Source organism: Zootoca vivipara, chromosome 6 (genome assembly GCF_965207765.1).
Source record: "Zootoca vivipara chromosome 6, rZooViv2.hap1.1, whole genome shotgun sequence".
Classification (NCBI taxonomy): Eukaryota; Metazoa; Chordata; class Lepidosauria; order Squamata; family Lacertidae; genus Zootoca; species Zootoca vivipara.
Genome location: NC_142589.1, coordinates 83,851,452 through 83,878,356, shown reverse-complemented (window position 1 = coordinate 83,878,356; position 26,905 = coordinate 83,851,452). Strand labels below are relative to the sequence as shown.

General features: G+C 51.1%; 2 protein-coding genes across 3 annotated transcripts; both read right to left on the bottom strand.

The window, feature by feature from the left end:
• Window positions 1–276: 276 nt before the first annotated feature.
• SLC39A3 (solute carrier family 39 member 3) lies at window positions 277–11,770 on the bottom strand. Of its 2 annotated transcripts, none has more exons than XM_035120519.3 (4): window positions 11,669–11,770; window positions 8,664–8,717; window positions 4,292–4,587; window positions 277–3,380 (listed from the first exon to the last, which is right to left on the bottom strand). In XM_035120519.3, exons 3-4 carry the CDS (start codon window positions 4,496–4,498, stop codon window positions 2,631–2,633), a joined length of 957 nt encoding a protein of 318 aa, XP_034976410.1. In that variant the 5' UTR covers window positions 4,499–4,587; window positions 8,664–8,717; window positions 11,669–11,770; the 3' UTR covers window positions 277–2,630. The 2 variants fall into 2 exon arrangements, with proteins under 2 accessions (XP_034976410.1, XP_034976411.1); XM_035120520.3 differs by having other exon boundaries at window positions 11,415–11,697.
• Window positions 11,771–15,807: 4,037 nt separating this feature from the next.
• On the bottom strand, window positions 15,808–26,648 carry SGTA (small glutamine rich tetratricopeptide repeat co-chaperone alpha). Its single transcript, XM_035120645.3, has 12 exons — window positions 26,617–26,648; window positions 22,694–22,823; window positions 21,914–22,017; window positions 21,584–21,668; window positions 21,073–21,172; window positions 20,537–20,641; window positions 20,201–20,339; window positions 19,728–19,790; window positions 19,436–19,473; window positions 19,105–19,194; window positions 18,027–18,154; window positions 15,808–17,316 (listed from the first exon to the last, which is right to left on the bottom strand). The coding sequence occupies exons 2-11, from the start codon at window positions 22,791–22,793 to the stop codon at window positions 18,040–18,042; spliced, it is 939 nt and encodes a 312-aa protein (XP_034976536.2). The 5' UTR covers window positions 22,794–22,823; window positions 26,617–26,648; the 3' UTR covers window positions 15,808–17,316; window positions 18,027–18,039.
• Between the last annotated feature and the right edge of the window lie 257 nt (window positions 26,649–26,905).

Here is a 26,905-nt window from a genome sequence, read left to right as displayed (position 1 = left end):
CCATGCAATAATGGGGTCATGTTGGGGGGGAGCATTGCAGAAAAATGAAAGCAGCAGGTTGGAGTCTGGACAGCCCAGTGTATATCCACCACTGATACACTTATTCCTGCACCAACAACATCTTGCAGGAAATCGCCCTGCAAAGAAGAACCCAACCTCTCCAGAGGAATTTCAGTTCTGGGGGTTTTATACTTGCAAAAAAATTGGCCTGGAACAGAGTACAGCTTCCCCCCCCCCGCCCCGCCCCCAAAATAAACAGACCCAGATAAAAGGGGCGAAATTTGAAAGGTGTTTTATTTAAAGACCGGCTGAATAAAAGGCTGGTACTGTTATTATCATTTTTTTAGCACAGCGGAGATTACACTGAATTATTAAAATAAAATAAAAACCCTGCCCCCAGAGCAGAATGCAAAAATATCACGTGTGCACAATTGCCCCTGCGCTAAATTAAAAGTCCTGGTGGGGAGGATGTGGATTTAAATGGAAAACCAGAGCCAACGTGTTCTGCTCACAAGCAGGTAACTTTTCCCAGCAGTGAAGCCCCAAAGAGTCCAAGGCTCCCTCTCTCCCCCCACCCAAGGAAAGCCAGGGAGCCAGGGAGGGATTTTGATCCCCTGCAAAAAGTGGGCCTTGCAAACGCCCCAGATGCCCCCGCCTGGGCAGCAGATCCTTTGCAGAAAGTGCACAGCCAAGCTAAGTGAACGCAGGGTACCTGAAGACTTGGTTTGGGGGGGGGGCGAAGGAACCCTAATCCCAGACCCTCAGAGCTGTGCTGACCCCTAAGAAAAAGAGAGAGATCCGCCAGAGAAATGGCCGCTCTTTCATTTGGTGGGGCCAAAGGACAGTGCAAGCTTCCGGGTCACACCAGGCTCTTTCACCAGGTGGCAAAAAGCCCCAGCGCAATGTTGTTTTGACAAGACAGCTCTGAAGGATCCTTTTGGGTCGGCAGGGAAGGGGGCTGGCAGCTGAGGGCAGCTCCCTTCCCCACTGCAGAAACTGGAAGAAAAAGGGTGGGTAGAGGAGAGGGGTGAGGCCTTGGCACATGCCGGCAGACACTCCTGAGCCTCGTGTTCGAGTCTCTCCCCCCACATGAATCAAAGCCAAAACTCTGGTGCCAGAGCTGGCGGTGGAAAGCAGAGGCAGGACTGAGCCTCCCCCCCTTGCCTCCTGCATGTGCTTCCACCCTGAAAGTGGCACAGGAAAGAGCCTGCATGGCACCCCCTCTTTTGTGCTCCAGGGGTCACAGTTAGCCCATTCAAGCCTTTGGACTCAGCAGCTGAGAGGCCTCCTCTCTCTCTCTGTGGCTTCAGACCCCAGATGAACAAAAAAATTAAAGGAACAGCAATGGCGACTTTCCTCCTTGCACCCCACAAGGGTGGGTCCCAGCAGAGCGGCTTTCCACCTTTTTGGGGTACAGCCCTGCTCCACAACCCCTTCCCCTTCAAGGAAAGCGTTAGAAACACAAGGAGGCAGAGAATTGGGGGGCCAGGAGATTTCCGTCTGTGCTGCAAATGCCCGGCTGCTGGAGGGATTAGGAAAGTGCATGGCACCCAGGGAACAGCAGGTCCCCTCGACTGGGAAGAAGGAAGAAGAGGCTCAGGTGTGGTCTGGTGTCTGGCTCAGGTGCACACTCAGGTGCAAAGAGGGAGAGAAGAAGAAGCCAGAAGGAGAAAGCAGAAGGAGGCTCGAAGTGGGTTTGGGGACGAGGGGGTCAGCTTTGGGAAGGTGGGCATCAAAGAAAAAGGGAAAGGGGAAAGGGGAAAGGAGAGAGAGAGAGAAAAAAAAAGAGAGAGAGAGAGAGAGAGACTGTGGATTTGGGCTCCCTGGAATATCTGCTCACAGCCAAAGAGAAGGAAAAAATGAGCCTTTTGGAGAGAGGGGGAAGCGAACCTTCTGCAGAGAGAGTGACCACGAATTTTGGCTTCCTGGCAGCTTTGGCTGGGCCAGACCACCAGCCAACCGTTGGCAAAAGCCCACAAGGGAATCTCCTCCCTGCGCCCTCTAAGAAACCCAAGCAACGTCCCAGCGGGATTTTGTGTCCACAAGAGCAAAATCTGTGGGGAAACTGCACAGGCCTGGAGGGAAACTCTGTGCAGCTATGTCTCCCCTCTTGCCGCCACAATCCTCACCTCCAGGAAAAGGGGGGGGGGGAGCCAGAGGGGAAAAGACGCCCTTTCTGCGCCCTTGACCCTGAAAGAGGCGCCACAGATTAGCCGGCTGCTGCAAGAGCTTTGCCAGGAGGGCAGAATAAAACACGGGAACTGATCAGGCTCTGCCACCTTCTGTGGCCCTTGCCACCTTGCTCCTGACTGGCTCATGCCTTGCAGGAGAGGGGTTGCCCAGGATCTTGGGAGGAGAGAAGCATGAGTGCCAAGCTGCCTCAGGAACTCGGGTCTCCTTGAGAGCGAGGGGAACTGAGCAGGGCACTTCTGGCATGGTCCGGAGTGTGTGTGTCTAAGGGGGCAGCGGGAAGCGTCCCATTTCCCCATCCAGCCTTGAGGCCACGGAGCCTGTGCCACGCCACGCCGTGGAATCTGTGTGGGGCCCCCCAAAGCCTTTGGCGTGGCTTGGTGCGTGTGACTCAGGGGGGCAACAGTGGGGGAGAGCTTCCCTGCCTGGAGGCCACGGCGTCACCACTTGAAGAAGACGAGGGTGGCCATGACGGCATAGCCCAGGACGAGGAAGAGCACCTTGAGGAGGCGGTTGTTCTTCTCCTCCAGCTCCTCGGCCAGGATCTCAAAGAAGGTGACGAAGAGGAAGGTGCCGCTGGCAATGCCCTGCAGGAGCACCGAGGCCACGCTGGAGGCCGTGTTGCGGCGGCTCTCGATGCCCATCCCGATGACGATGCCCAGCGGGATCATGAGGCTGACGGGGCCCGCCAGCTTGGCCGCCTGGCGCACGGTGAGGCCCGTCTTGGCCATGGTGATGCCCAGCGCCACAGCCACCAGCGTTTCGTGGATGGCCACGCCCAGGAAGAGGCTCATGACCTTGTGCCCTTCCTCCTGCAGGCCCAGCGCCAGCCCCTCGAAGATGGAGTGGGCCGAGAGGGCAAAGACCAGGCTAAAGAGGCGCAGTGGAGTCGAGCGCGAGAGTTCGTGGACGTTGAGGCCACACTGGCTGGAACTGTGGCTGGTCGAGCTGCCCTGGTGGTAGTGGTGGCGATTGGATGCCGACTCCAGGAAAGGGCTCTCGAACTCGGAGTCGCTGCCCGCATCCGAGCCAGCATTGAGGGTCTTCAGGTCAATGAAGGACGGCTCCTCCTTGCGCACTGTCAGCACCAGCTGTTCCACAAAGACCGTCATGAAGAAGCCCAGCAGCATGATGGTCTCAGCCAGAGGGTAGTCGGTCACCACGTTGCCCATCTTGAGCACCTCCTCCAGCTGTGGAGGGGAGAGGAGAGGCAGTGAAGCAGCAGAACTCCCTGCCACAAGGAGGAGGCAGCATAGAACTGGAGAGTTGGAAGGGAAACCCGAGGGTCATCCAGTCCAATCCCCTGCAAGGCAAGGATCTTTTGCCCAACACGGGACTCGAACCCACTACCCTGAGATTAAGAGTCTCATGGTCTGCAGACTCTGCTGTCTCCCCAAATATCGCCCCTGCCCAGCTCAGTGGAGATCAGCTTGGCTGGATCAGGGCAATGGCACCCTGAGACCTGGGCGTCACCCACGAGCACCTGGGGAGCCTGCAAAGAAAGCCCCTCCCTCTCCTTTGCCCACCACAGCCAAGCAGTATTGAAAGGCTCCATTGCCTTTTTCTGCAGGGAAACTCACGTCCTGGTCTCCCAGGAGGAGTTTCTCAGACCCGCTAACAAGGTGGGAACCGTTATAGGAACAAACCCCCAGGATCATCCCTCGGCATCCTCAGCGGGGACTAGCGCCTTCTTTCCCAGCCAGAAGAGGCGAAGAGGGTCTCAGGGCTGCCTTGGCGGCAGCAGCATAAATGGCCACCAAATGCGATGGCTTTAAAAGAAGATTGGGTAAGCCCTACCCCTGTCTGTTGCCCCGCCCACTCCATGGCCCCCCAGAAGGCTGCATGGAAGGGGAGGCGGTACTCCCCCGCACACACACATGTTCGCAGCAGCAGCGGCTGCTGGGCTGTGTTGATCCTGCCCTCCACAAACGGATAGGGAGGGAAGCCCAGATTGAATAAAGTTATTTATTCAAAGGTAGAGTGCCTCTGAATAGGGAGGCTCCATTCCACGGCCATTCCATCCGGGATGGGGAAATCTCAGGCCCCGGGAGCCCTCGAGGTCCTCTCCACATGGCATGCCCCCCCCCGATTTGTGCCCCACCTTCTCTCGCACAGCCGGAAGCAGGGCGTTGAAGCTGGTGCCCAGGAAGACGCCGCCTCCGAAGGAGTTGCAGAGGGAGATGATGCGCTGGGAGCGGTCTGCCTTCTCACTGTCGGTGGCAATGAAGTGGACAGGCAGCAGGGACCCCCCCAGCATCAGCACAAAGACGCCCACCAGGCACAGCACCTTGACCACCAGGAGTTTCATGGTGGCGTGGCGCCCGGGGGCATCTGTTAGGAGGGTGCCAGGGGCTCCGGGTGGCAGGAGTAGGGGGCGGCCGTCAAACCCATGGAGCTCTGCAAGGGGGGAGGAGAGAAAAACAGATGGGATTGAAACCTCCTGGCAGTGAGACTGTGGAACTCACTGCCACAGGAGGAAGGCCACCATCCTGGATGGCTTAAAAAGAAGATGGGACACATTCCTTTGTTAATGCTGGAGGGTTTCACATTTTACTATTCTGTGGCTGGAGCAACACAGTCAGATGGGTGGCATAAAATAATAATAATAATAATAATAATAATAATAATAATAATAATAATATAAAACGGAGGGGGAGAGGGCTCCTAGCCAGGATAGATAATAATAATATTATTATAATAATAATTTATTATTTATACCCCGCCCCTACTCTGGGCGGCTTCCAACCGAATATTAAAAACAATACAGCATCAAACATTAAAAACTTCCCTAAACAGGGCCGCCTTCAGTTGTCTTTTAAAAGTAAAATAGTTGCTTATTGCCTTGACATCTGCTGGGAGGGCGGAGACCAGCATATAAAACACACTTGGGGGTACAATCCCAAAAGGAACACAAACATTTAAAACATTGAACAACAGTAAATTTAAAATTTATAAATGCGATAAGCGTATCGACACTAAAAACTTTGAGACATGACCCAGAATCACCCGAGGGACCAAGTTTGGGGATTTTCTTGACGAACTAGTTTGGATCGGGGGATGGTCGTCTAGGAGAAGATCGAAATTTTGCATTTCTGGGATGTCAGCGAGCCTCACCAGCAGTAATAATAATAATAATTTATTATTTATACCCCACCCATCTGGCTGGGTCTCCCCAGCCACTCTGGGCGGCTTCCAACAGAAAAATGAAATAAAATAATCTATTAAACATTAAAAGCCTCCCTAAACAGGGCTGCCTTCAGATGTCTTCTAAAAATCTGGTCGCTGTTTTTCTCTTTGACATCTGATGGGAGGGCATTCCACAGGATGGGCACCACTACCGAGAAGGCCCTCTGCCTGGTTCCCTGCAACTTGGCTTCTCACAATGAGGGAACCGCCAGAAGGCCCTCGGCGCTGGACCTCAGTGTCCAGGCAGAACGATGGGGGTGGAGACGCTCCTTCAGGTATACTGGACAGAGGCCATTTAGGGATCAATGGGATCAATGGTCTCGCTACGTGCCTCTTCATAAAAGGGACATCTAAAAAATAAGTGCTCTGGGCTTCCTACCGGTATCTACCCCAATGAACAGGCGCAAATTCTCTGAGCATATGGGACTTTTTTAAAGGATCCTTCCAGGACCGGCGAGCTCCTGGCGAGAGTAAAAGCCCTTCTTGCATTTTTGGATACTAGAAAGAAGAGATATGCTGCCGGTGCGGCTATATAACTCTTGATTTCTCCAGTTTTATAGTCGGGGCACCTTGAGCAATCCTGTTGTCTCTCGGTGTCTATGATTCTTTGCCTAACCGTAACTTCTGCTTGGCCCAACCCCAGACTTAGAAGGGCTTGAAGGGCAAAACCCAGTTTCTGAAGGGTGTTCAGGACAGCCTGACTGGAACTGGTCGCAGAGGATCAGTGGGGCTATTCCTCGGGGGAGCAGATTAGATGACAGCCATTTGTAGACTGATGTTAGGCAGATAAACAGTGGGGGGGGGGCAAGTATTTGATCCCCTGCTAAATTTGCCCGTTTGCCCTCTGACGAAGAAATGACCAGTCCATAATTTTAATGGTAGGTTTATTGTAGCTGTGAGAGACAGAATAACAACAGGGAAACCCCCTAGAAACCCAGAAGACAAAAAGTCAGAGATTGATGTGCATTATAATGAGTGAAAAAAGTATTTGATCCCCTACCAACCAGCCAGATGTCAGGCTACCTGGTACAGTATCTTCACTGTACGTAACGAGCTGAGATTAGAGGCACCTGCTGTAAGGGAGAGGTCTTACCTGTAATCCCAGCTCGTAACAGTACCTGTACAAAAAGACACCTGTCGACAGAAGCAATCAATCCAGCAGATTCCAAAGTAGCCACCATGACCAAGACCAATGAGCTGTCCAAGGATGTCAGGGACAAGACTGTAGACCTGCACAAGGCTGGACTGGGCTACAAGACTATTGCCAAGCAGCTTGGTGAGAAGGTGACAACAGTTGGTGCAGTAATTCGCAAATGGAAGAAACACAAATTAACTGTCAACCTCCCTCGGTCTGGGGCTCCATGCAAGATCTCATCTCGTGGAGTTGCAATGATCATGAGAACAGTGATGAAGCAGCCCAGAACTACATGGGGGGGACGGACTTGTCAATGATCTCAGGGCAGCTGGGACCATAGTCACCATGAAAACAGTTGGTAACACACTACCCCGTGAAGGACTGAGATCTTGCAGAGCCCGCAAGGTCCCCTTGCTCAAGACAGCACATGTACAGGCCCGTCTGCAGTTTGCCAATGCACATCTGAATGACCCAGAGGAGAACTGGGTGAAAGTGTTGTGGTCAGATGAGACCAAAATCGAGCTCTTTGGCATCAACTCAACTCGCCGTGTTTGGAGAAGGAGGAATGCTGCCTACGACCCCAAGAACACCATTTCCACCGTCAAACATATTATGCTTTGGGGGTGTTTTTCTGCTAAGGGGACAGGACACCTTCACCGCATCGAAGGGACGATGGACAGGACCATGTATCGTCAAATCTTGGGGGAGCACCTCCTTCCCTCACAGCCAGGGCATTGAAAATGGGTTGAGGATGGGTATTCCAGCATGACAATGACCCAAAACACATGGCCAAGGCAACAAAGAAGTAGCTCAAGAAGAAGCACATTAAGGTCCTGGAGTGGCCTAGCCAGTCTCCAGACCTTAATCCCATCAAAAATCTGTGGAAGGAGCTGAAGGTTCCAGTAGCTACACATCAGCCTCGAAATTTTACTGACTTGGAGAGGATCTGCAAAGAGGAGTGGGACAAAATACCTCCTGAGATGTGTGCAAACTTGGTGGCCACCTACAAGAAACGTCTGACCTCTGTAATTGCCAACAAGGGTTTTGCCACCAAGTACTAAGTCATCCTTTGCAAAGGGATCAAATACTTTTTTCACTCATTATAATGCACATCAATCTCTGACTTTTGTATTCTGGGTTTCTGGGGGGTTTCCTGTTGTTATTCTGTCTCTCACAGCTACAATAAACCTACCATTAAAATTATGGACTGGTCATTTCTTCGTCAGAGGGCAAACGGGTACGGTAAACTTAGCAGGGGATCAAATACTTTTTCCCCTCACGGTAAGCCTCCACTCTCATCATCCCCGTTTCTAGTCTGACCCATGCATTTGAAATGCACCTGGGGACTTGTAGGAGAGCTCTAAGAAGTTTGGATTGAACTCTCTGAAGGGGGGAGGAAGCAGAGGAAGGCGGGCCCAGAAAGGATCCATAGAGGCTGTGCCAATGTTTTGGCTTTGTATAATCTTAGGGCCACGGGGACGAAGAAGCCCCCTTGGGCTCTGAAGAATTTAAGAATAGAGTTTGCGGGTTTTCCCACAGAGCTCCCGATGGAGTTTATGTGAAGTTTGTTGGTTCCTGAAGCCTGTACCACCATTCCTAGGTACTTAAAATTTGTGACTTGTTGAAATTTATGGCCTTGGAGTTCCCAGCTTCTAAGCTCTGGTTCCCCCCCCCCCCCGAAAGCGAGTATCTTAGTTTTTTGATAATTAATTTTGAGACATTCAATTTCACAATATGCTGTGAGCTTTCTTAATGCTCTTTTGAGTCCAACAGGGGTTCGAGATAGGATTATCGTGTCATCAGCATATAACAGAACCAAAATATGCCGATTTGCAAGCTTCGGAGGGTGGAATTCTAAATCACTGAGTGCGGATACTAAGTTATTTAAACAAAAATTGAATAGTAGAGGGGCTAAAAGGCACCCTTGCCTGACCCCATTGAAGGTTTTAATGAGGTGTGTTAGGTGTCCTAGGCGACTGCACCCTAGCCAGGATGTTTATGACCTGCCTCCATAGTCAGAGGCAGCAATGCTTCTGAATCAGAGTTGCTGGAAACTGCAGGAGGGGAGGGATGCTCTTGTGTTCGAATCCTGCTTGTGTCCCCTTTTTGGAGAGGGATAATTCTGGGGTTTAATTTTCGCTGTGATTTATACCTTGTTAGCAGCTCTGAGAAACTCCTTTTTCTGGGAACCAGGATGCAAGTTTTCCTGCAACGACAAAACAGATTCTTTCTATAAAGAGACAAATGACTACTCATGACTATTACAGTGGTACCTCAGTTTCTGAAGACCGTTTGAGTTCTGAAATGTTCAAAAACTGAAAACTCAATGGCCAACAGCTAGGCCTCAGGATCTTGCACTCAGTGGAAGCCAAATAAAAAAATTCCTTCAGTAGCACCTTAAAGACCAACTAAGTTTTTATTTTGGTATGAGCTTTCGTGTGCATGCACACGAAAGCTCATACCAAAATAAAAACTTAGTTGGTCTTTAAGGTGCTACTGAAGGAATTTTTTTATTTTACTTCGACCCAGACCAACACGGCTACCTACCTGTAATCAGTGGAAGCCGCGTGGCATGTTCGACTTCCGAGGTGTTTGAAAACCAAAGCCTTTACTTCCAGGTTTACGGTATTCAAAAACTGAAATGTTCGTCAACGGAGACGTTTGAAAACTGAGGTACCATTGAATTATTATTATTATTATTATTATTAAAATTTTTACACCTCTCTAGACCCATAGACCTCAGGGCAGTTCACAACATCAAATTTCAGTACTGTATAAGAAACACAAAAGACAATAAAAATAAGAAGAAAAACAACCTAATAAACCCCTTTAGACTACTACTAAAGTCTTGTTTTTGTTAAATACTTTAAAGCAGACTTTTGGGGCATGCCGCCCTCAAGACACAGGAAAAACACAGCAGCAGTGAAATATCTGTCCAGGTTCAATTCAGCTCAGTGCAGGCTTGGCTCCCTGTGTGCGCCAGATGCATTTGTAAGAACTCGATCAGTTAGTGTGGCAGCGCCTAGACTTTGGAACTTCCTGCCTCTTGATATCAGGCAGGCATCTTCCCATTTTGTCCAGCCTGTTCAGATGCTTGGAAAGTGGGGGTAATTTGAATCTGTTTTAGTACTTGAAGCTGAGGCTCCAAGACTTTGGCCACCTCATGAGAAGAGAAGAATCCTTGGAAAAGACCCTGATGTTGGGAAAGATTGAGGGCACTAGGAGAAGGGGACGACGGAGGACGAGATGGTTGGACAGTGTTCTCGAAGCTACGAACATGACTTTGACCAAACTGCGGGAGGCAGTGGAAGACAGGAGTGCCTGGCGTGCTCTGGTCCATGGGGTCACAAAGAGTCGGACACGACTAAACGACTAAACAACAACATAGTACTTGAAACAAACTTTTGTTTCTTTCAAAGCGGGGTTGCGTATTTTTCTTGATTTTACATTATTATTTTGTAAACTGCTTTGAGGTTTGTTTGTTTTTAACTATCAAGCAGTGTATAAATTTTACTAAATAAAGAAGCAGGTTCTTAAAATTAATGTATCAATAATAACTAGTTATTACGATGACTATTTCATTAATAGGCTTCCTGTCAGTATGCTTTTTATTATGTTTTTATCCTTGATGTTCTGTAATGTGTTTTTAATATTGAACACCACCTGGGATCTTCTGATAAAGGGCAGTATATAAATTGAAATTATTATTATTATTAATCCATCTTCAAGGCCAACCCCATAAAGAATAATAATAAAAAATCCTTCAGTAGCACCTTAAAGACCAACTAAGTTTTTATTTTGGTATGAGCTTTCGTGTGCATGCACACTTCTTCATCTGTATCTGAAGAAGTGTGCATGCACACGAAAGCTCATACTAAAATAAAAACTTAGTTGGTCTTTAAGGTGCTACTGAAGGATTTTTTTTATTTTGCTTCGACTCAGACCAACATGGCTACCTACCTGTACCCACAAAGAATAGATTGTGATACTTTATCCAGGGTGTAATTCAAGAGAGCACCAATAATACTAATATTTGGGAAAGCAGAGAATCACTCAGCACTCTAAGAAGACTTAAGAGCAGTCACATACATTTAAACACATTCAATGGCATTCAGAGCACATGGCTTCCCTTTGCAAAAGTATCTTGGGAATTGTAGTTTGTTGGGGGCTGGGAAATGCAGCTCAGCGAGGAGAAACTACAGTTCCCAAGAATTTGGCAAGGGGGATTTCATGCTTTGAAGGCATGGAGTGGATCTATGCTCACAAATGCATTTCATTGTTTTTCCTGGGCTTCTCCTTCCTTGGAGGTCTTTTAACAGTTTGGGCAGCCGCCTGCCGGGGATCCTTGATCTGTGATCCCTGCGTTGCAGGCAGCTGGACTTGGATGCCCTTTGGCTGACCCTCCCACCCCTACAATTCTATGATTCATTGGAGGTTTTTCAACAGAATTTGGATGGCCTTCTGTTGGGAATACTTTAGCCATCTGATTCCTGCATTGCAGAGGAGGTTGGACAGGATGACCCTTGGGGGATCCCAACCTTCAAATCTAGGCTCCTATAATTCACTGGCGGTTTTTAAGCAGGGTTGGGATGGACACCTGTTGTGGATTCCTGTGTTGCAGGGGGTCAGAATGGGTGCCGTTATTATTATTATTATTGTTGAGTTACGCCCCAGATAGAGTACCACAACCTGCTCTTCATAGGGCTGCCCTTGAAGACAGTTCAAAGATGATGATTATGATGATGAAGTTCTGACCCCTCCAAACCACACAAGCTGGTGGGCGAGCTCTCTCTCTCTCCTTTGCTGGAGGCTGTTCAGCAGAGGTCCGTCTGCTGGCAATCCTGGAGCCCTGCGACTGCTTTGTGCCAAAGTGGGGGCTGGACTAGATGGCCTCTGGGGTTACCTTCGATTGCACAACCCTATGAGCCTGCTATTATGACGATTATCACTGCTGTTCTTCGTCTTCTTCCTTCTCTCATGCCCCACAACCCGACGGCGCATCTCTGGCTGCAGTTTGGCAAAGCCATTTGCAGACCCAAGCGGCTAGTCCTCACGGAGGAGGCGAGGGGGAGGAGCCCCGCCCCCTCCAGGGGTCCTGGGCGCTGGGCCCAGGAGCCCCCTCTCCTATTTCCTATTTCCCCCTCGCCCCCTCCTCACCTGCGCGGCCGCTTCCCGTCCTTCCTCCTTCCGCCCCTTTCCCACCTCGCCCGCCTGCCTTGGTAACCGCGGCGAACCGGCGCCTATTGGCTGCCACTGGCGTCATAGCGGCGCCCGTTGGCTGAGCAACCCGCCCGTCCGCCGCGGAGCCCGCCCCTTAAGCGGGCCTTTTCCTCCCTCTCGCCCCGCCCTCCTACAGTAAGCTTTCCGCTGTGCAGCAAGTAAGGGTGTCCTCCAACCTTCAGGGGAGTGGCTGTGCGTGCGGAACGGCGGCCGGCGCGGAACAGCAGCCGCGACATGCCTGTTTCCGGCGACTTTTGCGTGTGCTGGGAGGAACCCACCTTTACCAATAATGCGATTTTATATTAATTATATCATATTAATTATATTTCAGGACACCCCCCCCACACGCCTTTCTTCAAATGTTATGGGAGAAACGACATGGTCCTCCTTCCATGAGACCTCTAGCCCCTCCCCCTTTCTATCCTCACAACAACCCTGAAAGGTAGGCTCGCCTTCCATTAATTAGCGGGAAGACTTGAACCTCCTCCAGCCATAGTATGACAATGTTATGCTGAGGTGCAGGTGCCCTGATCCGATGTCCCCAGCCCCACGGGAGCTAAGTGAAACTTTCCTCAGTGCTACAGGCAAGCTAGTCTAGCTGGGATAGCTGAGTCAGTACACTATGAGACTTTTAATCTCAGGGTCATGGGTTCGAGCCCCACATTGGGTAAGATTCCTGCATTGTGGGGGCTGGACTAGATGACCCACGTGGTCCCTTCCAACTCGACCATTCTGTGAATTCGCTAAGATTCCTAGGAATAGATATTTGTTTGTTTGAATATATATATATATATATATATATATATATATATATATATATATATATATATATATATATATATATATGTTTTATATTAATTATAGTCTATCCCGACCAGGAGCCATGAATTATATAAAACCTCCAGGGCAACAGGCAGTCTACCTCGGAATAATTTGAACAGATAAGAAATCAAGATGAGTCAGATATATAAAAAAGAGTGGGAATATCTGGCAAATATTTAAAGAAATATAACAACCAGATAAGCTTCCAAGTGGGGTCAGATATAGGAGCAACAGTAGTTAAAAATAAGAGGGGTGGTAATTAAGGAGATGCAGATAAACAAGGACTAAGTTAGGAACACCCCCCCCCCCCCGGAGGGATGTGTGTGGAAGCCAAAGAGTGTAAGATAAACGTTGACGGATGTATAATGTGTAAAATGCATTTACACACACACATACACACACACACACAGTGGACAGGTTGGCGGTCCATGGAAGTGCACCTGCTTGGCATTCAGACGGTCCCAGGTTCAATCCCAGCCAACATCTCCTGCCAGGGCTGCAAATCCCCTTTGCCTGATGCCCTGCAGAGCTGCCGCTGCTGCCAGCCAGTACTGACAACACTGAGCTGGATGGCTCACCCTGTCCTCAGCAGGATCCGCACGAAGGTTATAGCTTTTTTTAAAGGGGCCCCTGACCATCAGGTCCAGTCGTTTCCGACTCTGGGGTTGCGGCGCTCATCTCGCTCTATAGGCCAAGGGAGCCAGCGTTTGTCCGCAGACAGCTTCCGGGTCATGGGGCCAGCATGACAAAGCCGCTTCTGGCGAACCAGAGCAGCACACGTAAATGCCGTTTACCTTCCCGCCGGAGCGGTCCCTATTTATCTACTTGCACTTTGATGTGCTTTCGAACTGCTAGGTGAGCAGGAGCTGGGACCGAGCAACAGGAGCTCACCCCGTCGCAGGGATTCAAACCGCTGACCTTCCGATCAGCAAGCTCTAGACTCTGTGGTTTAATCCACAGCGCCACTTGGGTCCCTGTATAGCTTTTTTTTACAACCTCCTATTCCTGGAGCCAGGTTAGATAAGAGTTTGCCTAAAGCAAAGGAATGAACGGTCATTTCCAAATATTTTGAAAAAAGGTCACCCCAAAAGCAATACAGTACTGTAAAGCGATTTTTGCCTATGGAACTGCATAATGTATTATGTCATGTGCACAGCATGCATTATAATACAGGGGAAAAACAGAGATTACAGATTTTCTAATACTAGTACAACATTTTGTACGTTGCAGAACCCACTTTACTGCTTACAATCAACCGAGGTTGCAGTTGGTCTTTGTTTCTGCTGCAGGAAGCAAAACATTCCTGCACCGCTTTGCTTACGCCTTCTGCGCACCGATCCCTTCTTGGGATCTGGAGAACGGATGGCTTCTGCTTCCAGGGATTCTCCCCAACCCGCAATGCTTTTTTGCAAGGTTTCAACATTTCTGACAAGTTCTTGAAGTCATTTTCATGGAGTAGTAACGTTACATAGTACAGCAATTCCAACTGTTCCTTTTGGGGTCCCCTTTCAGAGAAAAGTTCAATACAGGGTTTTTTGTTTTGTTTTTTACAGGAGTAAAAAAATGTTGTAACCCTAATCCACATACCCTGCTTGCAAAAAGGGTTGTGTCCTGGCAGCTTCCCCAAATGGGGCTGGGAAGGGGCAGGATTCTCCTCCTATCCCTGCTTAATCTCCACCCCAAGATATCACGGCCAAACAAAACCCCCATGAGGACTGGCACCTTTCTTTTCATTTTAACAAGGAGTAGAGCCCAGGGCCCGTCTGCAGCCTCCCCAGGAAGGAAGGGCAAGGGAAGAGAATGCCCAGGGAGCCACTACCAGTCAGAGCAGGCAGCATCAGGCAAGCTGGGGAGAAAGAAGCATTGATCAGGAGGTGGCATGGGTTTGGACTAGATGACCCTGGGGGTCCCTTCCAGCTCTACAGAATGGTCAGTTTATGAGCGCTCTCAGTTCAGGGCCATTCTATCTTGAAGCACCGGTTCCTGGGAAGAAGCAGCTCCTTCCTGCCCTCTCTCCAAACTGGGCTGTTCCCAGTTGAAACCAGGATGCTGAGAGAGGTGGACCAGCCTCTGGCTCTGAGCGAGATCTTTGTTGGATTTTTAAAAAGGGCCGTGTCAGAAGGGATTCCAAGAACCATCTAGTCCAACTTTTCTGTGGCTAAGAAAAGGATGTGCCTTCCTCCCAGAGGGAAACGTGGCTTGCTCCTTTTCCTGTATGCTAACTCGCGCCCTGCAGCTTGCAGAGGGTTGGGCTGGAATACCTTTGGGGTTCCCTCCCAACTCTGCAGCTGTCAGTTGCTGCTCATTCTTTTCCTTGTGACTTTTCTCTGCAACCTCAGGTTGTTGTTGTTGTTTAGTCGTTTAGTCGTGTCCGACTCTTCGTGACCCCATGGACCATAGCACGCCAGGCACTCCTGTCTTTCACTGCCTCCCGCAGTTTGGTCAAACTCATGTTCGTAGCTTCGAGAACACTGTCCAACCATCTCGTCCTCTGTCGTCCCCTTCTCCTAGTGCCCTCAATCTTTCCCAACATCAGGGTCTTTTCCAAGGATTCTTCTCTTCTCATGAGGTGGCCAAAGTATTGGAGCCTCAGCTTCACGATCTGTCCTTCCAGTGAGCACTCAGGGCTGATTTCCTTCAGAATGGATAGGTTTGATCTTCTTGCAGTCCGTGGGACTCTCAAGAGTCTCCTCCAGCACCATAATTCAAAAGCATCAATTCTTCGGCGATCAGCCTTCTTTATGGTCCAGCTCTCATTCCATACATCACTACTGGGAAAACCATAGCTTTAACTATACGGACCTTTGTCGGCAAGGTGATGTCTCTGCTTTTTAAGATGCTGTCTAGGTTTGTCATTGCTTTTCTCCCAAGAAGCAGGCGTCTTTTAATTTCGTGACTGCTGTCACCATCTGCAGTGATCAAGGAGCCCAAGAAAGTAAAATCTATCACTGCCTCCATTTCTTCCCCTTCTATTTGCCAGGAGGTGATGGGACCAGTGGCCATGATCTTGGTTTTTTCAGGTTGTGCTTTTAATATTTCATCGGGAGCCGCCCAGTGCAGCCGGGGCAACCCATTCAAACAGGCAGCATATGAATATTATTACTACTACTACTACTACTACTACTACTACTACTACATCGTTTTAGGTTAGACAGGGGCCAATCGAGAGGGGGACAGCAGGAACCAACAGTGTCCAAAGGATTTTATTTTCTACGTTAAAAAAAGGAAAACTGAAACAGTGCCAATTTCTTTAATAATAATAATAGTAATTAAAAAAAACATTTTTGAAGGAATCCAAAGAAATGCTCTTAGGGGGTGGCAGAGTGAGGGGGAGGTCTCCGAACCCCTTCCCCCCTTTTAGCCCCCCAGGGATGATTTATTCCCAACAAGGCATTCCCCCCCCTTTTGAGCACCCCCCTTCTCCAGATGTGGTGTACCAAGGAGGTAGGATAGAAGGGCAGTTTTCTGGGTGCCCACTTGCCCCCACCCCTAATCCTGAAGAGGGTCTGTGGAAGGCGGGTTGCAGGCTGGGCAAACCAGGAGCAGAAAAGTGGGGTTGGGGGGTGTCGCTGGAGACCCCCAACTGAAAGAGGAAGCCCTGACCTGGCCTTGCAGGGGGGGGAAGAGGAGGAGAGGGTCCTCCTTTCCGCTAAGCCACTCATCTTTAGAAATCAAACCCTGTTTCTAGATATCCAGCTTGGGGGTGCGCATGTATTCGAATTGGGGGTGGGGGCAGGAAGCTCGTCTGTCCATCTATCCCAGAGACCTAGTAAAATATCGAGGCTGACCCCCCCCCTCCTTGCAAAGCAACTTTCTTGGCACCGGATTCATGACGACCCTCCGTGGGGTGGGTGGGGGTGCTCAAGGGCGATGCCCTGGGGGCATTCACATACCCTTTCTACACTAAAGCCAACTCAGCCCCCCCAAAAAATAAATTTCCTTTTGCTAACAGCTCACAAACATGCAAGAATCCCCCCTAAATCCCCTCCCCCAGTATTTGAATTAAAAACCTTCTGGAAGCCAAAAGGGGGGGGGAGGCGTTGCTAACCTGCGCTCCCTCCGCAAAGAGATCTATGCAGATCGCCATGATCTTTTAAGAAAGAGAGGAAGCAAAGAATATCCTATTTTTCACCTTCGCTGCAATTTCCCAAAGTCGTGGCCCCCCACCCACCCTGCAAAACACACATGATCCCATGCAAAAATCTCTCCCCCCCCCCCCGTGGTTTTTGCCCTGTGCTAGAGATCCCAGACAAAGGCGCCAGAGAAGAGCTTGGCAAAGGGAGAAAGAAACAAAGACAAGAACCCAGGGAGGTGGCCATAGAAATCATTTTGGGGTGTTTTTTTTGTAAAAATGAAGAAAAAGAGAAGGTTTGGTGCCCCCCCTTCCCGTCACCAGAGAAGGCCGTGGTTCTGGAGTGAGGCTTCTTCCCTGGAAACATAGCATTTGCCCGGGGAGAAAGTGGGATTTAAAAACTGTCATGCCCGTCGTGGATCTTCCCAGGGGTCTCAAGGGGGGCAGGAGGAAAGAAGAGGAGGAGCAGGAGGAGGAGGAAGGGGAGACTATTGGAGATGGGAGGGGCTGCCTCTCTAACATGCAGGTTTGGGGGTCCCCCACCCAACCCCCGCAATTTCCCCCATCCTGCTCCCCGCCCCCCTGCACTCCATGAGTGGGAGAAACAGCATCACAAACATGGCTTTTCCAGTTTCAAATCTTCTTTCCTGTCCAGCAGAGGAAGGAGGTCATCTTCTGACAAAGGGCAGCCCTGGAAGGAAAGCGGGTGGTTTTGTTCATTAAAAAGGGACATGCCCCATAGAACCGAAGAATCCCTATAGACTGCCTCTGGAGCTGGAGGCTCCACATGTACAGTGGTACCTCGACTTACAAAGTCGGCAAGCCTGGAAGATTTTTCGCTCTGCGCATACGCAAAATGGACGCGTCAACAACCGAAGATTTTGACTTACGAAGAGCGCCGCGGAACGGACCGCCTTTGTAAGTCGAGGCACCACTGTACATGAACGGGGCCTGGGCTGTTGGTTCGGGTCCAAAGGGGATCCATCCAGCCCAGCTACCTGTCCTTGGACTGGCCAGGCTTCCCATCCTTTGGATCAGGCCAAAAGGGGCTCATCTGGCCAGGCTTCCTGTCCTTGCAGGAGTCCGGATAGACTCCCCCTGCACCTGGAGGCTCCACAGTAAGAACCTGGGTGCCGCATCGGGCACAAGAGGGCACACATCCAGCCCAGCTTCCTGTCCCCACACTGGCCAAACGCTCCATAGGACCTAGGAGCCCAGGTAGACTGCCTCCGGAGCTGGAGACTCCACAAGAAGACCGGCTGCTGCTGCTGCTGCATCAGTCTATCCGCTCCTGCATCTGATCATTTTCTGGAACGCCAGAGACCGTCGCACCCTGCGAAAGCCAGCACGTCAGCCCCCTCTCCTCCCCAGGGAGCCCTGCACAAGGTCCCCACCACACACCTTCCGACCCGCCTCATTCCTGCTGCTCCTCGTTGCTGGCGCTGGGCGTCCGGCTGCGGATCTGGCTGCGCAACTGCTCTATGAGCTCCGGGTTCTGCTGCTGCATCTGCTGCGCAAACTGCTGGCCCCTGCAGAGGGAGGAAGGCGCGTCACGGAGGGCCCCCTGGTCAGGATGCCGGGCATTGTTCCCGCTGTGAAATGCACTGGAAATCTCCAGGCAATCTGATCAATTTGATAAATCCACAGCCAGCCAACTGCCCCGGGGTCTTCAAAAGATTTAATAACCTTAATAAATCCATAGCTGGCTGCGACAGAACGGAGAGAGGAAAGGGCACTCTGCGCAACTTGAATTCTCTACTGAAGGGTAAAGAGTTCGTACGCAAATGCGGGCAGAGACTGCAATATTGTGACTTGAATTCGGAGACACCACCTGCCAAAATATTTGAACGGGAAGCATGTGTTTGTGGTCAAATTATTGCAGGTTCATCTGATAAAAATACTGTAGGATTTAAAAATAAAAGGGGAGAAAGGAGCAGTAGTTCTCCAAAGAAGGTTCAGGGGCAACCCAAGAAACATTTTTAATTTTATTTAATTGATTTATATACCACCCTTCATCATAAGATCTCAAGGCATTTCCCATTCAAGCATTTCAGTCTACCAAAATCATGTTTTCATTTGCAGAATACGGATGGATATCTTTTCAAAATTCAGACTATCTTCACTGTGTTTTCCAATGCATATCTTACCAATAAAAAAGATTGGTTTGGTGCAAACAAGTTTTTGTTCTGCAAATGCGGCCCGGAGAAAAAAGTTTGGGCATGGCACTGGGACCTGGGAGAGACCAGGGTTCAAATCCCACCCACTTGGACTCGGGGGGCCAGCCACTACCTCCCAGCCTAACCAACCTCGCAGGGTTGTTGTGAAGGGGGTTAAATGAGGGAGGGAGAGAGAACCGGCTGGAGATCCTTGAGGGGAAAAGCGGGGAGGCAGATGCAAGGCTGCTGGCCAGGTGCTGTTGCTCAGAGCTTGGGCGGGGGGGGGGGAGAGAAAGAGACCCCTCCCAGGCCTTTCTACTCACGCTTGGATAAGGCTGGCGAGGTCATTGGGGGACGCGTTTGCTCCTGGCGCTGCCATGGGGTTGGTGCCCCCCGAGATCATCCCAGACATCCTTACAGCAAAGAGGGCAGGAGAAAAGAAAAGGGGTCGTTGTCAAAGGTTGTGAGAGTCGGAAGGGACCCCCCAAAGGTCATCCAACCCAATCCCCGGCAAGGCAATCCCTCTTCTGAATGGCAAGTTGGCTCTCCTTCCATCAATTCTGAAATCTGCAGGGACCCTGCCATCCGGGGGTGTCAGAAGAAGCTTTAAAGAAAGACCCCCACCCCTAAAAATCAGGGGTTTCCCATACTTACAATTGCTGTACCTGCGGATTGTTCATCAGGTTCGATGCCTGTTTTAATTTTTTTTTAAAGGTGAAAAGTGGAGGGGAGAGAAAGAGAGAGAATGGTTGGGGAGTCTTCTTTTTACTATTACATTTTTATTACGAATTCTGTCTTCTTTCTATTGCTGTTTTATGTTTCAAAGTGCCCTGAGATCTGTGGTTAGAGGGCAGCATACAAATTTGAACAACAACAACAACAACAACAAGATCCTTGTCCCTCCAATAAATCAAAACAGCAGCTCAGGAGGCAGGACTAGACTCACCATGCTCATGAACCCGGGGTTGTTGAGCAAGCCGGCTAAGTCGAAGCCTCCAGCACCCCCTGTCTGAAAGGCAAACAGAACCATAGAGTCGGAAGGGACTCCTAAGGATCATCTAGTCCAGTCCTCCGCAAAGCAGGAACCTTTCACTCAATGTAAGACCAAAAGGAGGATTTACACACCACCATTTCCTCCTAGGAGCTGAAGGTGGTGTCCACAGTTCCACAGTTCTCCCCCTCCATTGACATCCTCACAATGACCCTGCAAGGCAGCCGAGGCTAAGAGGTGGAGATTTGAACCCCGTTTAACCCCTACAGCCACCCTGCAAGGGAGGCCAGACCAAGAGAGGCAGCGGCTGGCCGCCTAGGTCACCCGGGAGGCTCCATGGAAGAGGGTGGGGGATGTGAACACCAGTTCCTCGTAGGTCCTGGCCCAGGTGCTCTAACCACTGCACCACTGCTGCCTCTCCTCCTCACCGGGCTTGGTGCCTCCTTCATTTTCTGCTCCGTGACTTTGAGGTTGGACTTGTACGTCTCGTTATCCGGGTCGAGCTCCAGGGCTTTTCTGTAGTAGACAACGGCGTCCGAGAGTTTGTTCAGGCTCGACAGGGCTAAGCTGGAAGCAGGAGGCAGAGAGAGAAGGCAGGGATCTGCAGCAGGTTGCCTGACCGAGAAGGAGCACCCGGAGGTCCAAAAGCCATTCCCCGGCTTCTCCCTTACACCCTGGGTCCCCCACTTAGGCTGGAGGGGCCAGTGGGGAGGGGGAATTACCTCTCCCGCCCCGCCTTCCGCCCCCCCCCCCAAGATGCTCACCCCATCCTGCCATAGGCCTTGCTGTATTTGGGGTCGATGTGGATGGCTCGCTCGCAGTCCCGGACGGCCCCGGTGTAGTTCCCCAGCTTGCTGTAAGCAGCAGCCCTGCGGAGGAGAGAAGGAAAGATGCTCAGCACTCACGCAAATGAGATCCTAGAATCGTGGAGTTGGAGGGGACCCGGAGGGCCATCTAGCCCAACTCCCTGCTGTCCCGTGCGGAAATCGAACCCGCAACCTTGGCGTTCTCAGCACCACACTCTAAGCAAAGGAGCCCTCCAGGCTGACAGGAAAGGGGAATATAGAAACAAAATAAAATAATAATAATAATAATAATAATAATTTATTATTTATACCCCGCCCATCTGGCTGGGTTTCCCCAGCCACTCTGGGCGGCTTCCAACAGAAAAATAAAATACAATAATGGATTAAACATTAAAAGCCTCCCTAAACAGGGAGAACACACAGAGAACATACAGAGAACACACACACACGTGGAGAGAGAGAGAGAAAGATCTACCCATCTCCCGCCAGCTCACCGATTGCAATAGTAAACTGCATTGGACGGATTCAGCTCAATGGCTTTCCCATAGAAGGAGACGGCACTTTCAAAGTTTTCCGCCTTCATCTGCTCATTTCCTATTGAGAAGGAAACAAGGAAATCCTAGAGTTGGAAGGGACCCTGGGGGTCATCCAGCCCAACCCCCTTGCAAGGCAGGAATCTCAGCTCAAGCATCCAAAGCACCACTATCCATGCTCCCCCCCCCCTAGAAAAAGAGGTGCTGGAGCTCACGATGAAGTTGTTTCCGTAAGTGCCAAGAGGTGCTGGAGCTCACGATGAAGTTGTTTCCGTAAGTGCCACACTTTTTAACCAAAAGAAAGAGGTGCTGGTACTGAGAACCCCTGGAAAAAAAGCACTGAGGAGGATGGCGATGATCTCTGGCAGGCCCTCAGCTGAGGGGCTCTCTCCCCACGGAGACGCGCCTGGCCCCCTCGCTGTGCAGCAGCCCGGCTAGAGCTGGCATGGAGTGTACGGAGGGAGGGTCTCACCTTCGGCCTTCAGCCTTTCTGCCTCTGCGGCCTCTTCTTCTGAGGGGGTGACTGGCTCTGAGGGGGGTGGGCTTGGCTGCGGCTCCTGAGGTGCCCCAGGGCAGAAAGAGAGAAAGTCAGAGCTCAGGAGGTGCCTGCCCAAAGGACCCTTCTTGGGGCAGGCAGGATCCCCAGGAGGGTTCCCCAGAGGTCATCCAGACCGACCCAGCCATGCTGCCACCACAGACCACCTGCTCCCCCCCATCCCGTCTGCCCCCCCCCCACTCTGCCAGTAACACCGCCTGCAAAGACGCCCTGTTCTCCCCTCCTCTTGCTCCCACAAGCACCTACTTTTGCTGCAGCAGCTTCGAAAATCTCCGGCAGGGTCTGGGACAAGGCAAGGTTGCGGTCGTCCGTGGAGACACCAAAGGCTGTCTCGAGGCACTGGATGGCGACTGCAGGAGAGACAAAGGGCCCCATTAACCCTGCTCCCCTCATTTACGGCTCCACGGGGAGGCGTGGGGTGGGGGGGTGTCGGCACGTTGCTGGCATGCAGAGGGGCCCAGGGTGGCAGTGACACTCAGCTTCCAATCTCGAATGCCTGCGACTACTCAGAAGAAGACAAGCATGGGTGGGGCAACCAAGCCAGATGGGCGGGGTATAAATAATAAATTTATGGTCACTATTTGCATCTCGCCCTGCAAAACAGACCTCTACTAAGGAAGCAGTGGTGCCGTGTTGTGTGTTTTAATGGATTAGATTGATAGCTACATAGATGTAGCTTCAATTCCAATGATGTTTGATCACTTTTTAATTTGTTAATTTGTGGGAAGCTGCCCAGGGGGGCTGGGGTAGGTGAGTCAGATGGGTGGCATATAAATAATAAACTTGTTGTTGTTGTTGTTTTCCTTTGTATTTAGTGGTTTCTGTTTTATTTGCAAGCTGCCTTCTGTCCTGCCGTGGCAAGAGGCAGGATATAAATTGTTATTAATACAGTATGATTGATTTATTTTTAAGAGTCAAATATTGGGTGAGAAGGTTGGGCCAAAGGGGCCCCCGGGCCCTAAACAGAAAAAAAATAGAATCAAACTGAGCTTTTCCCACCTCCCACCTGCCCGTCCTATGCCCCACCTTCCAGGCTCTCCTGGGCGTCGGATGAGAGTCCGCCATGTTGCAGCTGGTCCTGGAGGAATTGGATGATGGAGAAAGCAAGGCGCCTCTTCTCGGCCATGCTGGGGCTCCAGGGAACTCCTCTCGGCGGCTGGAAAGAACAACAGCACACAAAGGGTTAACAGTCGGCGTTCAGAATCTGCCAGGTGCGTTTTGCGACCGGCACAGGTCCACCTGGGGCCACAGGGAGATCTCTGGGCACCAGGTTGGCGATGGGGATCTCCGTGTGGCTGGTCCCTCCGGCTTTCTCAAGCAGTTCAGCGGAAGAGCTTAATTCTATCCCAAGGAGTCCATGGTTCACCCCTCCTCCATTAATCCCTACAACGACCCTGCGAAGGAGGCAAAGAGGTTGTGACTGACTCCAAGGTCACCCAGTGAGCTTCATGACGGAGTGGGGATTCGAACTCTGATCTTCCAGGTCCCCGTCCAACATTCTCACCATTACACCCCCACTGGCTTCCCAGAGCACTAATGCAAGTAAATAAATACAGTGGTACCTCGGGTTACGAATGTAATTTGTTCCAGGGGTCCGTTCTTAATCCGAAACCATTCCTAACCCGAGGCGCGCTTTCGCTATTGGGATTCTGCCGCCCCCGCCCGATTTCCGTTCTCATCCTGGGGCAAAGTTCTCAACCCGAGGCACTACTTCCGGGTTAGCGGAGTTTGTAACTCAAAGCATTTGTAACCTGAAATATTCTCCTTGAAGCTGACATAAAAGAGCACATGATTGGATTTCCTTCTATGCCTTCCATTCTCGCAGATATGGTCACGCTACAGAGCTGACGGAAGGTTTGTCTGTTTGCATTGGGATGCCTCTTTGAAAATCATCTCCAGATTCTGCAGGGCAGCTCCCCAAATCAAGGAGCAAGTTGTACCTCTGGGCTTGGATCCCGTCAGGTGACATTTTTGGATCAAGACCCGGGACTACACCATTCCAAATCACACTGATTTCAACCCCTGATTTCAAAACAGTGCTGATTTTTAACCGCTGGTGCAAAGACTGAGCTGATTTTAAATAATGATATAATATTAATTTATTATTTATACACCGCCCATCTGGCTGGGTTTCCCCAGCCACTCTGGGCGGCTTCCAACAGAAAAATAAAACACAGTAATCTATTCAACATTAAAAGCCTCCCTGAACAGGGCTGCCTTCAGATGTCTTCTAAAAGTCTGGTAGTTGTTTTTCTCTTTGACATCTGGTGGGAGGGAGGTGCCACTACCGGGAAGGCCCTCTGCCTGGTTCCCTGTAACTTGGCTTCTCGCAACGAGGGAGCCGGCAGAAGGCCCTTGGCGCTGGACCTCAGTGTCCGGGCAGAATGATGGGGTTGGAGACACTCCTTCAGGTATACTGGACCCAGGCCACTTAGGACTTTAAAGGTCAGCACCAACACTTTGAATTGTGCTCAGAAACGTACTGGGAGCCAATGTAGGTCTTTCAAGACCGGCGGCCACTCCAAGTCACCAGTCTAGCTGCCGCATTCTGGATTAGTTGTAGTTTCCGGGTCACCTTCAAAGGTAGCCCCACATAGAGCAGTAGTCCAAGCGAGAGATAACTAGAGCATGCGCCACTCTGGCAAGACAGTCCGCGGGCAGGTAGGGTCTCAGCCTGCGTACCAGATGGAGCTGATAAACAGCTGCCCTGGGCACAGAATTGATCTGCACCTCCAAGGACAGCTGTGAGTCCAAAAAGACTCCCAGGCTACGCACCTGGTCCTTTAGGGGCACAGTTACCCCATTCAGGACCAGGGAGTCCTCCACACCTGCCCGCCTCCTGTCCCCCACAAACAGTACTTCCGTCTTGTCAGGATTCAACCTCAATCTGTTAGCCGCCATCCATCCTCCAACAGTCTCCAGACACTCACCCAGGACCTTCACTGGTTCTGATTTAAAAAAGAGGTAGAGCTGGGTATCATCCACATACTGATGAACACCCAGCCCAACCCCCAACCCCCGATGATCTCTCCAAGTGGCTGCATATAGATGTTAAAAAGCATGGGGGGGGGGGAGGACAGAACCCTGAGGCACCCCACAAGTGAGAGCCCAGGGGTCTGAACACTCATCCCTCACCACCGCTTTCTGAACACCAGCCCAGGAGGAAGGAGCGGAACCACTGTATGACAGTGCCCCCAGCTCCCAACCCCTCTAGATGGTCCAGAAGGATGTTATGGTCAATGGTGCGAAAAGCCGCTGAGAGATCCAGCAGGACTAGGAAACAGCTCTCACCTTTGTCCCTAGCCCGCCAGAGATCATCGACCAGTACGACCAAGGCACTTTAAGTCCCATGATAATAGTAATAATAATAATAATTTTTATTTATACCCCGCCCTTCCCAGTCAAGACCGGGCTCAGGGCGGCTAACAACAAATAATATCAACACAAGTATAAAAGAAACAATTCAGTTAAAACGCAGATTAATACAATGTTAAAATCCAATTTTAAAATTAAAAATCTACGAATAAGATAAAACCATTATGAAATAAAACCTTAGGGGAGGGTAACCGTGAGGTCAGACTGCGTCAGTCCAAAGGCCAAACGGAACAGCTCTGTCTTGCAGGCCCCATGAAAAGATGACAAATCCCGCAGGGCCCTAGTCTCCTGGGACAGAGCGTTCCACCAGGTCGGGGCCAGTACTGAGAAGGCCCTGGCCCTGTGACTCGGGATCTCCAATATGTTATTATTTGTGGACCTTAATGTCCTCTGTGGGTCATACCGGGAGAGGCGGTCCCGTAGGATGAGGCCTGAATCCCGACTGGAAGGGATCCAAACGATCTGCTTTTCCCAGGCATGCCTGGAGTTGTTCAGCAACCACTTGCTCAATCACCTTGCCCAAGAATGGAAGATTTGAGACTGGGCGATAGTTGGTCATACTGGCCGCATCTAAAGATGGTTTATTAAGAAGTGGTTTAATAACCGCCTCTTTCAATGGGTCTGGGAAGGCTCCCTCACAGAGAGAAGCATTCACCACCCCGCCACTGATTCCAAAACTGCACTGATTTTAAAGCCTACTGATTTTAACCACTGACTCCAAAACCACCACAAACCGATTCCAAAGTGCACTGATTTGACCACCGATTTAAAAACTGCCCTGATTTTTGTTTGTTTGTTTCGCAGAATTGCTGAGGCCATATCATCTATCCTTCTGCTCCCCACTCCAGTCTAGGGAGAGGGTCTTGCCTGGAGCGCCTCCCCCACCCCAAACCCCCTCCAGCCCATGGATGGTGCTGAATCAATAAAACCAGCCAAGATGGTCCCCCCCGCGACTCCCCAAAAGCCAGAGACCCTCCTCACAAGGGACCCCCAACACCTCGACCTTCTCAGATGGGCACCCAATCTCATGGGATTTGGGGGGGGGGCTTTTGTTGAAGGAGGGAACATAGCATAAAGTGAAACAGTGAAAACTGGGACCTCATGGTTTCTCCCAGGGGTTTTTGGCTGGACAGGCAGGCATCCAACAGGCACGTCCTTCTCCCCCCCCCCCATGTACCACGTGGAGATGCAGGCATGGAAAAGGGCTGTACCTGCTGAACTTCTGCCTGTTCTGCCCCCCCTCCATTATGTTTCGGGGAAAAGGGTGCCTCCTCCGCGCCCCAACTCTTTCTCCGGGGAAGAGGGAGGAACTCAACAGGTACAGCCCCGGACACACACACAGAGAGAGACCCCCGTCTTCCCCTCTCAAGGACCCGGCTGCCTCCAGGGAGGAGAAGGAGGGGCAGCTCCCCACTTGCTTCGAGGGAGACCGAGAGAGTGACAGAAACCCAACCGGTACAGCACCCTGGCCACCAACCCCCCCGAAAGCCTCGGGGCAGCCCCTCCCCCCTCGGAACAAAGGGGGGCCCTTCCCCGGGACCCCCACCCTGCCCCCTCGCCCTCCCCCCACTCACCAGCCCTCCGTCGCCCCCCAGCAGCGCAGGAGTCAGCGAGTCCGCCTCCCCCGGGTGCGCATGCGCGGAAGGGGCCCCCTTCCCTTGTTCTCCGGCCTCCCGGCCCAACTGCGCAGGCGTGGCTGAGAAAGGACTACGCCTGCGCCCTGAAGCAGGTTCCGCCAGTCGCCGACGCCCTACTCTCAGTACCGTCGGGTAAAGCGCTCATCGAAGCGCATGCGCAAAGAGGCCCCTCGCCGCGCTCAGGAGCGCACGCGCGAGAGTGACGTGGCTGACTCTATCATCTCCA